This window comes from Varanus komodoensis, unplaced genomic scaffold, assembly GCF_004798865.1.
Source record: "Varanus komodoensis strain SLA01 unplaced genomic scaffold, ASM479886v1 scaffold10, whole genome shotgun sequence".
NCBI classification, from domain to species: domain Eukaryota; kingdom Metazoa; phylum Chordata; class Lepidosauria; order Squamata; family Varanidae; genus Varanus; species Varanus komodoensis.
The window spans coordinates 3,095,855-3,111,669 of NW_025335269.1; the positions used below are offsets into that span (position 1 = coordinate 3,095,855).

At 44.1% G+C, this 15,815-nt stretch overlaps 1 protein-coding gene across 2 annotated transcripts in view; it reads left to right on the top strand.

The window, feature by feature from the left end:
- COL15A1 (collagen type XV alpha 1 chain) overlaps nucleotides 1–15,815 on the top strand; it is a 222,073-nt gene that overhangs the window by 194,170 nt on the left and 12,088 nt on the right. For both annotated transcript variants that reach the window (XM_044452802.1, XM_044452793.1), the window contains 4 exons: nucleotides 3,146–3,192; nucleotides 7,892–8,002; nucleotides 9,901–10,054; nucleotides 15,692–15,756. In XM_044452802.1, coding sequence (XP_044308737.1) covers nucleotides 3,146–3,192; nucleotides 7,892–8,002; nucleotides 9,901–10,054; nucleotides 15,692–15,756 — 377 coding nt within the window. The remainder of the gene's footprint in view (nucleotides 1–3,145; nucleotides 3,193–7,891; nucleotides 8,003–9,900; nucleotides 10,055–15,691; nucleotides 15,757–15,815) is intronic.

Consider the following 15,815-nt stretch of genomic DNA (forward strand, 5'->3'; position numbering starts at 1 on the left):
AAGTGCAAGGTCTTGCACTTGTGGCATAGGAATGGGTGTCATAAGTACAGGATAGGGGACAAGTGGCTGGAAAGCAGCACTTGTGAAAGGGATCTTGGGGTGCTGGTTGACTGCAGGCTAAACATGAGTCAGCAGTGTGATGCGGTGGTCAAGAGGGTGAACGCCACCCTTGGTTGCATAGCCAGAAGTGTGGCTTCTAGACTGAGGGACTCTGGTGCACCCACAACTGGAGTATTGTGTTCAGTTTTGGGCCCCTTGTTACAGAAGGATATAGCCAGGTTAGAGTTAATGCAGCGCAGGGCCACAGGGTTGGTGGCTTGAGGAGACTCAGAGGGGATCTGTTGGTGACATACAGGTATGTGAGGGGGTGTCACACAGAGGTGGGTAGAGACCTGTTCTCCCCTGCAGAGGAGGGCAGGACACACTCCAACGGAGCAAAGCTCAGGGAACCAAGGTTCAATCTGGATGTCAGTACTTCCTGACAGTTAGGATCCCGAGGGTATGGAATAGGCTTCCACGGGAGATGGTTGAGGCCCCACTGGTGAGGGTGTTCAGGGATAGGCTAGACATGCACATGGTGGGCATGTCATGAGTGGAGCAGGGGGTCAGACTAGATGGCCTGGGAGGCATCTTCTGACTCGCTCTGTTTCTATGTTTCTAAAAAGGACTGTCCTACAGATCTTTGTATGTGGGCATGTTCATAGTGAGAGATATCCTACAACTTGCAGCATGTTGTAGGACATTTTTCAATCTAGACCCTGCTAGCTGAGGAAAAGTGCAGCTGAGGAAAAGTGGCAGTGGAAGTACCTGTCATCTGTATTTTATATGTATCTTTTTAAATGATTGCTTGGGTGCATCTTTTCAATTGATCTCAGTTGTTGTAACTGATTGATCCAACCAGTGAATCAGTTTCATATTGCAGCCTCTAAAGGGTGAACGATTCTAATAACAGATCTCCATTTGTTTGGTCCTTGGCAAAAGAACTCATCCAATATGAGGATAATAACAACAGTCTGTATCCCAGGATTCTTTTAAGAATTAGTGATGCATATGACATGGTTTGACTATTACAAAGCTATATGCAAAATAGGTAACTTGTGATTTTCAGTACTTGGGCTGCAATTGAGGGGGATTCTTAGTTTTTTAAAATCAGTCTTTTATCTAGATTTGTACGAAGTTAGTTTTACACATGGATCACTAGATTTTTTTTTATTCTGTGTGAACCAGGGGTATGTCCTGCCTATAAATCTCAAACATTTGGAGAAACCTATCTCTGTACCTCACTGTACAGTAATTTCAGAGGCAGATGTAAAATACTTGTAACAGTGGATTCCATGCACACCAGCCGCTAAACATGAACAGGAAATTCAATGTTTCCAAGCGTTCTAAAACACTTCTCATACAGTTAAATTCTCAGTTAGGCAAATATCATTATCCTTCACTGTTCTGTCATTGGAAAACCATACATCTTTACAGGCTAGATAGATTTCTGGTGATTATGTTTGGTATTTTAAGTAGCAGTTATCACAATGTAAAGCTGGTCCTGAGTGCCTGAAAGAGGAAACTCTAAAGGAGGGTGCTATCTATCGGATGCCTAAGAGGGAAACAGATAAGGGCTTTGTCAGAATTGGTTTCCATGGAGACAACTTGTACCATGTTTGACTATGGTCGCTAATAGATCTTTACAGTACATCATGTCCTGATGTATAAAAAGGAAAATTTCAAAAACTTCTGAAAGGGGATGAAACAGGAAAATATGATGATACTTCCTTCACATGTCTTGGGGTTTGACCTGAGGATTCAGAGTCTGAGTTTTTTTCACATGGTCTCAGGGGAAGGTATTAAATCACAGTGCAAGTTAGAAGTCACTGAATAGCAGTGGATTATGGTGGGGGACACCAACAAATGAAGATATTCTGCATTATGATCAACGATGATTTTTTTAAAATATTGAATGGAGCAAAGATTAACAATCTAAAAACACTGGCTCTTCCTTCTGATTAATTCTTATCAAAAGTCTTTCCAGGTGACATAGACTGAATTGCCCCCATTTGCTCCACTGTGGATTGACTCATACCAGCAGGCATGGCTATAGCCTCCAGTGTCATAGACCTGGTTCACTCATAACATTAACCCAGTGTATGAGTTCAGTACAGGTTGAGTGTGACTTGTCATTGAATTGTGGGTTGTTTCGTGTTAACTTTGCTTTCTGGTTTAAGTATGGATTGTTAACCATGAATAACTCTGAAAGAAAATCTATGCTTTGTTGTGAACTCTGGTCTGCTTGTGGTTAACAACCTAACACATGACTTAATCATGGATTGTCATTGTATGTAAGCCAACAACCACCCACAATTCAACAACAACCTGTACTCAACCCAGGGGTTGTTGGGGTTGTTATGTACATACCAGGCCATTGCCTTTCTTTATGCTGCGAAAGGCATGGGTTTCATGCCAGCAACAGGAGCAGAAGCCACTCTTCACAGTGCTGATCAAGTCCCTGGCTTTGTGTAGTGCAGATCACCCCATGGGGGCAGAACTTGGCCAACACTAGCATGAGCAGGGACTCTTGCCAGCACCAACTTAGTCCCTGGCTTTGTGCAGCATATGTTGTCACCATGGAGTTCTGTGGCTGACTGAATGAATTAAATGAACACTTACTAGCTTAAATCCTGTTCATTTCAATGTGTTTTCTCTTTTGGATGCAACCAAAGATCAGAATCTGACAATTGGTCTTCCATCAGAGAAATGTGGAAGGAGGCCACTGTTGGTTGCTACACATGTTCAGGAGAAAATTAAAATATAAAGAAATGTTTGTCCAGATTCCTCTGTGTCATGGGGTAGATATTTTACAGGTAGCATATTAGGCAGATAATCAAGAGTGACATGTTTACATGCAAATATTTGAACTTTTAAAAGGGTTTTCTGGTAAAACTGATCTTCAGTGAATTGGTCAAAGCTATTTGGCCAATTTCAGACAGGTTAACAATTAACATAGCAATGCCATGCCTAACAGATATATATATCTACCACATGAAAAGGCCAAATGTATTACAATAATAATCTGCTTCACTTTAAACTTCAAAAATTGCTATAGACGTAATAGAAATGGAGATTACATAAAACTTGTTCTCTTGTTTTCCAGGTCCTTCTCTGCCATCAACATATTTGGGCCACTTAGACATATTTAAGGTAGTTATTTTCCCTGCTGGCTATCTAATGTATAGGTGCAATTAGCAGATATTTTGGTGTTTCCAGCCTAACAGTTGCCACATTCACAGATTGCCCTTGCTTTTCATAGAGCTGCCATTTTCCAAACCAGAGATGGGGCTAATTCTTTAAAAGCCTCTGCAGAGATGCAGCTGCCCTTTTACTTCCTGCACCTTCCCTCAGGCCCAACCACAATGAATGAGGCATAGGGGTTTGTACCGCTCCAGATGCTTCAAATATTTAGAGATCTCTTGAAATCTACAAGCGTGTCAGTGTATTCGATGCATCTTAGCATTGCTGACATTTGCCACTGAAGAAAAAAGGGCAGTGCTTGTTCTTTTGCCTTTTCCTTCATTAACTTAACTGACATAAAAGCCAGTGTGGCATGGTGATTAGAATGCTGGACAAGGATCTGGGAGATCCAGGTTCTAGTCCGCAGTTGGTCACAAGACTCACCGGATGTGACTTTGGGCTTGTCTCTCGCTCTCAGTCTAACTTACCTCACAGGATTGTTGTTGTGAGGATAGAATGGAGCTATGTAAGATGCCTTGGGTTCCTCACAAGAGGAAAAATTGGCTGGGCATGAATGCAGTGTCATAATAATTAGCCTTTTATTCCGCACAGTGCAAATGATAGCCAACCATGGTGTAGAGCACTGGCCTTGGGTAGCAGAGGTCTGCATTCAAATGCATGCTCAGTCGGTGTCAGTGGGCTTGTTGCTACCTTTCATTCTAACCAGCCTTACAGCAGTGTTGGGGAGATAAAATGATGTTATGTTTGCCACCATGAGCCTGATTACAATCTTTCCAACAGCACATTATCAGGATGTCCTGGTGCTTTCATTCCAATAGTTAAAAGCTGGTATGAGAACATATTTAATACCTAATCACATCTATGTTTGCTATTATCTGAGATAATTTCATAACCCCAGCAAGTAATGCCAGTATTTCATAGCATTACAAGATATGTCTTAGTATATATTATATGTTGTTAGTTGCAAAGTTGTGTCCGACCCATCACGACCCCATGGACAACATCCCTCCAGGCCTTCCTGTCCTCCACCATCCTCTGGAGTCCACCTAATCTCACGCCGACTGCTTCAGTGACTCCATCTAGCCACCTCATCCTCTGCCATCCCCTTCTTCTTTTGCCATCTATTGTTCCCAGCATTAGACTCTTCTCCAGGGAGTCCTGCTTTCTCATTAGGTGGCCAAAGTATTTGAGTTTCTTCTTCAGTATCTGGCCTTCTAAAGAGCAGTCAGGGTTGATCTCCTCTAGGACTGACCGGTTTGATCGCTTTGCTGTCCAAGGGACTTGCAGGAGTCTCCTCCAGCACCACAATTCAAAGGCCTCCATTCTTCGGTGCTCAGCCTTCCTTACGGTCCAACTTTCACAGCCATACATTGTAACTGGGAAAACCATAGCCTTGACTATACGCACTTTTGTTGGCAGGGTGATGTCTCTGCTTTTTAGTATGCTATCTAGATTTGCCATAGCTTTCCTCCCCAGGAGCAAGTGTCTTTTAGTTTCTTGGCTGCAGTCCCCATCTGCGGTGATCTTAGAGCCCAGGAAAATAGAATCTGTCACTACCTCCATTTTTCCACATCTATTTGCCAGGAAGTGAGAGGACCAGGTGCCATGATCTTAGTTTTCTTAATGTTGAGTTTCAAGCCAGCTTTTGTGCTCTCCTCCTTCACCCGCATCAAGAGGCTCTTTAGTTCCTCTTCACTTTCTGCCATTAGAGTGGTATCATCTGCATATCTGAGGTTGTTGATATGTCTCCCAGCAATCTTAATTCCAACTTGTAATTCATCTAGGCCTGCCTTTCTCATGATGTGCTCTGCATATAAGTTAAATAGGCAGGGTGACAGTATTCAGCCTTGCCGAACTCTTCTCAATTTTGAACCACCTAGTGGTTCCATGCCCAGGTCTAACTGTTGCTTCTTGACCCACATATAGGTTTCTCAAGAGACAAATAAGATGGTCAGGTACTCCCATCTCTTTAAGAACATGCCACAATTTGTTGTGATCCACACAATCAAAGGCTTTAGCATAGTAAATGAAGCAGAAGTAGATGATTTTCTGGAACTCCCTAGCTTTCTCCATGATCCAGTGTATTTGGCAATTTGATCTCTAGTTCCTCTGCCTCTTCGAAATCCTGCCTGTACTTCTGGTAGTTCTCAGTCCACATACTGCTGAGCCTAGCTTGTAGGATTTTGAGCTGATCTTTGCTAGCATGTGAAATGAGTGAAATGGTGCAGTAGTTTGAATGTTCTTTGGCATTGCCCTTCTTTGGGATGGGAATGTAAACTGACCTTTTCCAATCCTGTGGCCACTGTTGAGTTTTCCAAATTTGCTGGCATATTGAGTGTAGCACTTTTACTGCATCGTCTTTTAAGAATTTGAATAGCTCAGCTGGAATACTGTCATCTCCACTAGCTTTGTTGTTGCTCAGACTTCCTAAGGCCCATTTGACTTCACATTCCAGGATGCTCAAGGTCAGTGACCACCCATCGTGGTTATCAGAGATATTAAGCTCTTTCTTGTATAGTTCCTCTGTGTAATCTTGCCACCTCTTATCTTGCGAAATGACTATTTTGCCTCTGCGTTCTCCCCAAAACAGGACGGGGGATATCCGCAGAGGAGATTAGATGAGGCTGGGGACTTAGGGGCACAGATTAGAGTCACCCCCCTTGAAGTCGAGGGGCTCCTCAGGGCATTGGACATTACAAAGGCGCCAGGCCCTGACGTGTTATACCCGAGAGTACTTAGAGAGTTGGCAGGGGTTCTCTCATGCCCGCTGGCCTCCATTTTTGACACCTCGTGGAGAACAGGTGAAGTTCCAGAGGACTGGAGGGTGGCATCAATGGTCCCAATTTTCAAAAAGAGTAGTAGAAAGGACATGGGGAATTAAAGACCGGTTAGCCTTACGTCCATTGTAGGAAAAACAATGGAAAGGCTCATAATAGAGTGAGATCTAGTGATGCTAGATAGGGAAGGGAGGCTGACAGCCGCACAACACAGTTTTCACAAAAAAAGGTCCTGCCAGACAAACCTTGTGGAATTCTATGACAAGGTTTGAAGATGGCTAGATGGAGGGGATGCAGTGGATGTGGTATACCTGGATTTCAGCAAGGCCTTTGACAAAGTGCCCCATGATATCCTGGTGGAGAAACTGAGGTGTTTTGGGATACACCCAAGCACTGTCTGGTGGATTAGGGCATGGCTGACTGACCAAAAGCAGAAGGTAACCATTAGTGGGGAATCATCGGGATAACGGCCAGTAACAAGTGGGGTCCCCCAGGGCTCTGTCCTGGGGCCAATCCTGTTTAATGTTTTCATTAAAGACATGGAAGAAGGGGTGAACAGTGTGCTGATCAAATTCACAGACGACACTAAAACTGGAGCAGTGGCCACAACTGAGGAGCAGGTACTCCAGATCCAAAAGGATCTTGACAGACTATGGAAGTGGGCAGGAGACAACAGGATGGCATTCAATGTGGATAAGTGCAAGGTCTAGCACTTGGGGCATAGGAATAGGTGTCATAAGTACAGGTTAGGTGATAAGTGGCTGGAGAGCAGCACTTGTGAAAGGGACCTTGGGGTACTGGTTGACTGCAGGCTAAACATGAGTCAGCAGTGTGATGCGGTGGTCAAAAGGGCGAACGCCACCCTTGGTTGCATAGCCTGAAGTGTGGCTTCTAGATCAAGAGAGGTATTACTACCACTTTACACGACTCTGGTGCGCCCGCAATTGGAGTATTGTGTTCAGTTTTGGGCCCCTCATTACAGAAAGGATATAGCCAGGTTGGAGTCAGTGCAGCGTAGGGCCACAAGGTTGGTGGCCGGTTTACAGGGGATGCCGTATGAGGCAAGACTGAGGGAACTGGGTCTCTTCAGCCTGGAGAAGAGGAGACTCAGAGGGAATATGTTGGCGACATACAAGTATGTGAGAGGATGTCATATGGAGATGGGTAGAGACCTGTTCTCCCCTGCAGAGGAAGGCAGGACACGCTCCAATGGAGCAAAGCTCAGAGAGCCAAGGTTCCTTTTGGATGCCGGGAAGCACTTCCTGACAGTCAGGACACCGAGGATGTGGAATGGGCTTCCACAAGAGGTCGTTGAGGCCCCATCAGTGCGGGTGTTCAAGGATAGGCTGGACGTCGACATGGTGGGCATGTCGTGAGCGGAGCCGCCTGGTGCCGGAGGTCAGACTAGATGGCCTGGGAGGCCCCTTCTGACTTGCTCTGTTTCTATGTTTCTATGTTTCTCTTCTTAATCTCTTCTGCCTCTGTTAAGTCCCTGCCATTTTGGTCCTTTATCATGCCCATCTTTGCATGAAACGTTCCCTGCATATCTCCAATTTTCTTGAAGAGATCTCTGGTGCTCCCTATTCTATTGTTTTCTTTTATTACTTTGCACTGTTCATTTAAGATGGCAATCTTATCTCTTCTAGCTATTCTCTGGAATTCTGCATTCAATTGGGTGCATCTTTCCTTTTCTCCCTTGCCTTTTGCTTCCCTTCAGGTTTCTTTTCCATTTTACTCAGGGAGAGATGGATGCAGATTTGCACTTTCATTTTCCTTAATTAGGAATAAGAAGCAAGTATAAGATGTGTGTATGCAGGCAGATGTACACATGTGCATAAAGGTTCTATATTCGGTTTCTTTTCTGTTTTAAGGGAGAGAAAGGAGATAATGGAGAAACTGGCCTTAAAGGAGAAAAGGGAGAGCCAAGTGGAGGGTTTTTAATGTCTGGACCACCAGGGCTTCCGGGAAGACCAGGACCAGTGGTGAGCTTTATCTGTATCTGTATTAAAAATGGTCTCAGTAAGGCCATATTGCCTGCATTTAAAGATGTGTGTTGTTTCCCTTCTACATATTAATTAGCTCCACTTGACCAGTTCCTGGCTTTTAAGCATTTCCTTTAACATCCACAGTGTGTGCATTCATGTGTTAGTGTGTGCAGCCATACATGCCTGAGGCTTACAACCTCTCCTGGGCCCACAGTTCTTCATTTTAGAATCATAGAGTTGGAACACAGGTGTAGGCCATCAAGGCCAACCCCTTACATGATAAAGACATTCCCAAGCTAGAGAGTCCCCAACCAGTGGACTTCCAACAATTCCTGATGAACTCTTTATCAATCCTGACCTTTCATCATTTGTGAAGTTTGGCTCCTGTTTTTGGAAAAAATGGAAACCAAGTGGAAGGTGAGTAGCGATGCCTTCTCTCAATCCCTTATGAATATTTTACCCCTCTCTGCGTCACCCATTCTTCCTGAGCAGTGGTTCTACCACTTCTTCTTCCTTCATACCTATCCAAAAAAACCCCACTGAATATTATTGTAAGTATCCCCCACCAACCTCAGCCTGTTTGGAACTTTAGTTTTTCTGTCATTCTTACAAGTGGACTTCTTGTCTGTTCTTGTCCTTAGTTAGCTGACTTTTCTTTCAGTATATATTCATCCTCCTTTTAAAAATTTCTGCTCATTACTACGCTTTTTTGTGCAGGCACAATGGCTTTTTAAAGACATTTCCCATTTTTTTCTCCTATTGTAATTGTGATTGTACTGTCAGTAATTTTTTCTATTAGTAAATCTAGCCATGGAATCCACTTGTAAATCCACCTGTTCTGCTTTGGAGCTATTTTTAACAACCATTGCTTAGTTCTCATAGAAATAATAAATCTATGTCTGGGCTACAACATTGCAAACTCCAGATGGGGCAACCCCTCCACACAGATGGAAGCTAGATGTTAGGCTAGAACACTTGTCTATGACATTTTGTTGTCTATGTGGAAGTTGGTCAGTGGGTCTGTCTCCCCTCCCCTCCCCTCCCCTTTCGGTTTTTGTTTGTTTTAGAAGAACATCTGGTGATGGAATCCACTTGTCCCTACTTTCTGTTTGCAGTGTAGCCACACTTGTTTAGCAGCCTGTCCCCAGTCTAACTGGTGAGCAGGCTGAACTTTCCAGACAACCTAATGGTTCATTCTGAAGTACAGCTGTTCATCATGCCAGTTCCCATTGTCTCATCCCCAAAGAGAATTCAAAAATTCAGGCAGCTCCATAACAGTTGTATAAGTTTTCATCTTAGTTGGGAGCAGGAGCAGGGATTTTTTTAAAAGGTCATGTTTCTTAACTGCCTATTCCATACAGAGTCACCCCAAAATAATTTTACAATGCAACAGGATTGCTCACAACAACATATTATTACTGGGAAATCAGTTTCCCCCACAGGAAATGGGAGATCCTGAAGGAAGGGGTGGCAGTATGTCATTAGTGCCCTCAAATGCTACACACACACACACACACACACACACACTGCCCTGGTGTTTACCTTATATCATTTTACTGAATACATGCACCCACTTACTTGTAAAATAGTATGTTTGCATCATAAAAGCAATGTAAATATTTGACTTTGTAAATGTATGTGTCTAAAGTTGTAAATGTATGTGTCTAAAGTTGCCACCTGGAAAATATTCTGTGAGTATCAATATGGTTTCTCAGATCATTACCTTTAAATATAGTATTTTTAAAAAAATACATTTTGTTGCTTTGTTAATACTTGTTTGTTTGTATGTTTTTAAAGTTTTGTTAACTGCTCAGATAGCCTTAGCTACGGGGTGGTTTAAAGAGGAAATACATGAATAATTTATTTACAAATGCTTGCTTTTCCTACTTTGATAGGGGCCAAAAGGAGATACAGTTGTTGGGCCTAGGGGCCCTCCAGGGGTACCTGGCCTCCCTGGACCACCAGGATTTGGACCACCTGGGCCTCCTGGGCCCCCAGGGCCTCCTGGGCCCCCAGGGCCTCCAGGGTCTACTGCCATCTATGGCTCAGGTATGTCATATCAACTTTCACCTGTGCATGAAACATGTAAATGCATACACGTGCATCTGTGTATCAGTGGTTATGATATGAATATTTAAATCATAGAATGGTAGAGTTGGAAGAGGCCATAAAGGCCACTGGGTCCAGCCCCCTACTGTTGCAGGACACAAGTTCACACCATCTCACTCAGGTGACCATCCAGTTTTGCCTTGAATGTCTCTCATGTGGGAGACCCCACAATCTCTCTTGGCAACTGGTTCCACTATCATATTGCTCTGACAGTGCAGAAGCTTTTCCTGATATCTAGCCTTAATCTGGGTTGTCGCAACTTGAATTGATTCTTCTGCATCTTACACCCTGGTATCAGCAAGTAGAGATCTTGACCTTCCTCTTTGTGAGAGCCTTTGAGGTACTTACAGAGTAATATTACATCCCCCCACCCCTAGTCTTCTTTTTGCAAGGCTGAACAAACCCAGCAAAGCTAAGGTCAAGGTAGATTATGTCCTCTGTCTGTTTGGGAAGTTACCCAGTGAAAAAATTAAATTAGTCTGACAGAATTTATATTTGATAAATCCAGGTTGGCTTCTATTAATCACTCCATTTTCTTCTAAGTGCTTGCAGACTGATTTTTTAACAATTTGCTCCAGATATTTTACAAGGATTGATGCCAGATTTACTGGTCTGTAGTTTCCAGGTTCATCTTTTTTTCCCCTTTTTGAGGATGGGGACAACATTAGCCCTTCTCCAGTCATCTGGGACTTCTCCTGTTTTCCAAGATTTATTGAAGATAATAGCCAGTGATTCTGAGAGTTCCTCTGCTGGCTCTTTTGTGATTCTGGAATGGAGTTCATAAGGCCCTAGAGACTGGAACATGTTTATTCCATCTAGGTAGTCCTTGACCATTTGTCTGTCAGTCTTGAGCTGCCATCTCTCACTTTCAGTTTGTACTTCCTCTTGTAGTACAAAAACTGAGGCAAAGTAGGAATTGAGCGCCTCCACCTTTTCCTTGTCATCTGTGATTACTTTGCCATCCACTTTAAGTGCCGTATTTTTCGCTCTATAAGACGCACTTTTTCCCCCTCAAAAGTAAGGGGAAATGTCTGTGCATCTTATAGAGCGATTGTGTGTGTGCCCGACGCCCGGGATGCTGCCGGCCCACCTGCACCACGTGGCACCACCTGGCCGGCATGCGCTCAGTGCGCGCTGCTCGGCCCCCCCCCCTTCCCGCGCAGTTGAGAGCTGTGCCGCTCAGAGGGAGCGGTGCGGAGGAGGAGGAGCCACGGGCTTTAACCCGCTGGCCGCACGGAGAGACGGACTGCTCACCCCCACCGCCCGGGAAGACCTGCTGCTGCCAACCACCACCGGCACGCTGCCGGCCCGGCTGTACCACACCTGGCCAGCACGCGCTCGGCGTGCCCTGCTCCCCCCCTCCTCCGATGCAGGTGAGAGCTGTTAATCACAGGTCGGTGTGTGTTTTCAAATGGCAACCTGTCTTTTAATGAAGCCCATGGGGAAGTGATGGGGAATGTGCCTGTGATTATCAGGAAGCTTTCCATGGATCCATCCTCTAAAAACTAGGTACGTCTTATGGTCAGGTGCGTCTTATAGAGCGAAAAATACGGTAGCTGGACACCCTTATCTTTCACATGGCTTTTGTTTTCTTGTTGTTCTCAGCATCCCTTGCTATTCTCAGTTTACTTCCTGCTTTAGCCTCCCTGATGCCATCCCATATCCCTTGGTATATGTTTATATTCTTGCTTCCACCTCCAGCACAAGTCCTTTTTTTCTTTCAGGTCATCACTTAGCTCTTTGTGGAGCCACATGGGCTTCTTCTGTTGTCTTCTACACTTTTTTCTTGTTGCAATTGTTCATAATTGTGCTTGGAGAATTTTTTTTTCAACATTTCCCACTTTTAGACTCCCTTTCCTTTAAGAGTGAGTTACCATGGCACCTCACTTACCATTGTTCTGAGTTTGTTAAAGTTGGCTTTCTTGAAGTCCAGGATATGTGTCTGGCTGCAGTTAACCGTTGTCTCCCTTATAATTGAGAATTCAAGTATGGCATGGTTACTTTTCCCCAGAGTTCCTGTAGCTGTTACTTTGTCCACTTGGTCTTCCCTGTTGGTTATTCAAGTCAAGGATACCAGTTCCTCTTGTTCCTTCCTCCACTTTCTGTTGGAGAAAGGTATCAGCAACACATGTTAGAAATCTCTTGGGGCTGTACTTGGCAGAATTTGTCTCCATAACAACTGGCAATTTGCTTTTTAAAGCTATCATCCTTGTCTTCTGCTTGATGGGATGGTCAATAATAGACTCTAATCACTGTGTTTCTTTTATTACTTGCTCCATGTATATTAATCCAGATGTTCTTGATGGGGCCACTAAACTCATCCTCCTGTATTTCTGTGCAGAGATATGTATCTTTAACAAAGAGTGCGACTCTGCCTTCCTTTCTATTCCTTCTTTCCTTCTTAAACAGGTTATATCCTTCAGTTGCTGAATTCCAGTCATGGGAGTCATCCTATCAAGTTTCAGTTATACCTGTCAAGTCATTCACTCTCCTGTGTTAATAGTTCAGATCATGCTGTTTGTTTCCAGCACTCCCGGCATTAGTATATAGACATACAAGACCATGTGCTTTATACTCCAGCTTTCTTCCTGCATTTTTTGGAAGACCGTTATTGGGCATTGTTAAAGCTGCTCCCTCTGTTGTGGTGCATAAGCTTTTGTCTGTTGTTATGCCCAGGTGTACTCCCTCCCCTGCAGGATTCAGTTTAAACCTCTCCTGATAAGCTTTTTAATGCTGTGGCCAAACATGTTCTTTCTAGCCCTTGTAAGCTGCAACCCATTCTTTGCCAACAGTTCACCTTCCGGGAAGTATAGCCCATGGTCTCAAAATCCAAATTTCTCACATTGGCACCAGCTTCATAGCTAAGCATTCACTTGGAGTATTTTTCTTTCCCTGTCTATTTCTCTTCCAAGAACTGGAAGGATGGAAGAGAAAACTATCTGGGCCCCAAAGTTCTTGACTTTCCTCCCTAAAGCTTCAAAGTCTGACATGCAGTGGTACCTTGGCTCATGAACTTAATTCGTTCCAGGATTCTGGTCGTGACCCAAATTGGTTGTGAGCCAAGTCAAATTTCCCCATAAGGTTCAATGTAAATAAGGTTAATCCGTTCTGTAACCATTTTTTAATCACAAAAATTTGAAATAAAGTGACAAAAAACAACAAAGATTGTGGCTATCCTGCGCCCCCACAGCACAGTCGCGGCCATCTCCTTCCCCAGCATGACCGCGATTGCGCCTGTCTTCCCTGCATGAGTGCGACTGTGGCCATAGATGGGTGTGATCGTGGGTGTGCTTGGGGGGGGGGGGACTCCTGCGATCACCACCTGATGCAGAATTTGTGACCAGAGGCAAAAATTTTGTGAAATTTCTGTTTGCGACCTGTTTTGGTTGTGAACTGAGGCATTTGTGAGCCAAGGTACCACTGTAGTTCCTTCAAAGATTAATTAATTAATTAATTAATTAAAACATTTCTATGCCGCCCCATTCACCCAAGCCTCGGGGCGGCTCACAACATAAGATAAAGTACAAAAATAACAATATAAAAATAACAATATAAAATAAATAATATAAAAGAAGTCACCCTGGCCAGATAAAAGCAAATACTGTTAACAATTAAAATGACGCTTAAATAAAAAGGTCTTCACCTGGCGCCAAAAAACAAATAACGACGGCGCCAGGTGGACCTCTCTGGGGAGCTCATTCCATAGATTGGGCGCCACCACAGAGAAAGCCCTCCTCCGAGTACCTACCCTCCTAATTTCTTTCACGGAGGGTTCCCGGAGAAGGGCCTCTCCCGCAGATCTCAAGGGGCGGCCGGGCAAAGATCCACTTGGCAGTGTCATTTGTTCCCACATGTATAAGAAGGAAGGGATACGTGTCAGTGGGTTGCATAAGCCTTGACAAACTTTCAGTTATATCACTAATCTGCCTTCCAGGGAGACAGCATACCTGACAAGTCCACATGTCTTCCTGACATACATGCGTTTCCATCTCACACAGCAGGGAGTCTCCCACACCTAACACTCTTCCTGTTCTTGCAAGCCCTGGTATCATTGCAATTACTTGGTTGACCTTTAGCCTCTGGTTCAGTGTTGCACAGGATGACTTTCAATTCCTCCACAGGAGGCTGCCTTCCAGTCTCACCCTCAAGATACTGGAAGTGGTTCGATAGTTCCACTGTTTCCACTAGTGCAGAGTGTCTTCTAGTTCTTCTGTACCTGTCACCCCTTTCCTTGAAGTTTCCTCCTCACTTTTCCTTCCATCAGCATTCTCCTGTTCTGCCTCAGCTTGCTGTTACACTTCTAGCTTCTGTACTGCTCTTAGCTGTTGTAGTTCCACTGCTCTAAAAACCCCTCATCTTCTTTTATTCCCTTGATGGTGGACACTCGCTGCTCTAGTTCTCTCACCTTTTCCAACAGGAAGAAACTTGCACTCGATGCATGTGTATACTATGTTGCCCTCAGGCAGGAAAACAAACATTGCACAGATGTTGTGGGTCACCACCACTGCGGAGTCTTTTTGGTCCATTCCTTCTGCTACCTTCTTGATTCTAATTTGCTGGGTCTGTTGTAAAAACCAGCGCTCCCTCCGTCTTCTCTGAAGGTTAACCACAGAATTCTACCAATAAATGGGAGTTTGTTACAAGGAAGAAAACAAAGAGGGTGGAGAAACTTGGGGGGGGTGGAGTTAGGGACCTCCCCCACCAAACTCCTGTTTGCTCTCCCTGTTCATTCACTCCAGTCGCTTGGAGCTTGGCTGATTCTATTCCAGATGCCCTAGACCAACAAGGGCAGCTTGCTCTGACCTGCTCAGACCAGAGTCAGGAACCAGAATGAGTGTGGAGTATGAAATAAGCCTTGGAGTGTGTTTTTGTATTATTGCATTGTTTCCTAAAACTGTGTGTGTGTGCATCATGTGTGTGTAGTTAATAATATATCTGCAGTTCCATTCTGAGGACAACTTTCATATCAGAAGTGCTCACTTAGAAAACTCACAAACAGTAGAAGCTGATGTAACATACCTTAGTTATGTAGATATGTTACATAGGTAACATACCATGTGAAGAAATAAAATGCACATTCAGGATATAATATCTCAAGGAACACGAGTGGAACTGACACTGGAGAGCTACTGCTAACATTAGATTAGTTGGACCAGTGGTCTCCCTTGTTAGGAAGCTCCTCAGATCCTCATGACATTAGAGCCATACTCTGCCACTCCTGTCCCCTCTTCTACTGCATTCCTGTTAAGGGGCAAACTAGGGGCAGACCAGGAAGCAGGTGGGATGGAATCAATATGTGACTTTTTTACTGGCACTGTCATGCTGACTCACAGGTGAGGTATGGGACACACTCTCAAAACTGTCCTCCTGCCCTTTCTGTCATTCCCAGATTTTTTTCAGGCCTTTTACAGCACAATTTAAGGTTAAGTTATTCAAGCCACAAAACTCAATGCCTAAACTGCATAGCTTTCACTTTATAATGATGTGTTCATTTTGGGAACATAGCCACCACACAGTATCGACTTTATCACTAACCTGGAAAAACAAAAATCTATATCATGATTTTGCTCTTTTAAGCAGCACCTATGCCAGGGCCACCAGGACCTCCCGGAGAACCTGGATTGCCAGCATCTAGGAACTTGGTAAGATAGTGCCCAATTCTTAAAAGTTTGCTAATATTGTCCCTAAACACAATGGAAAC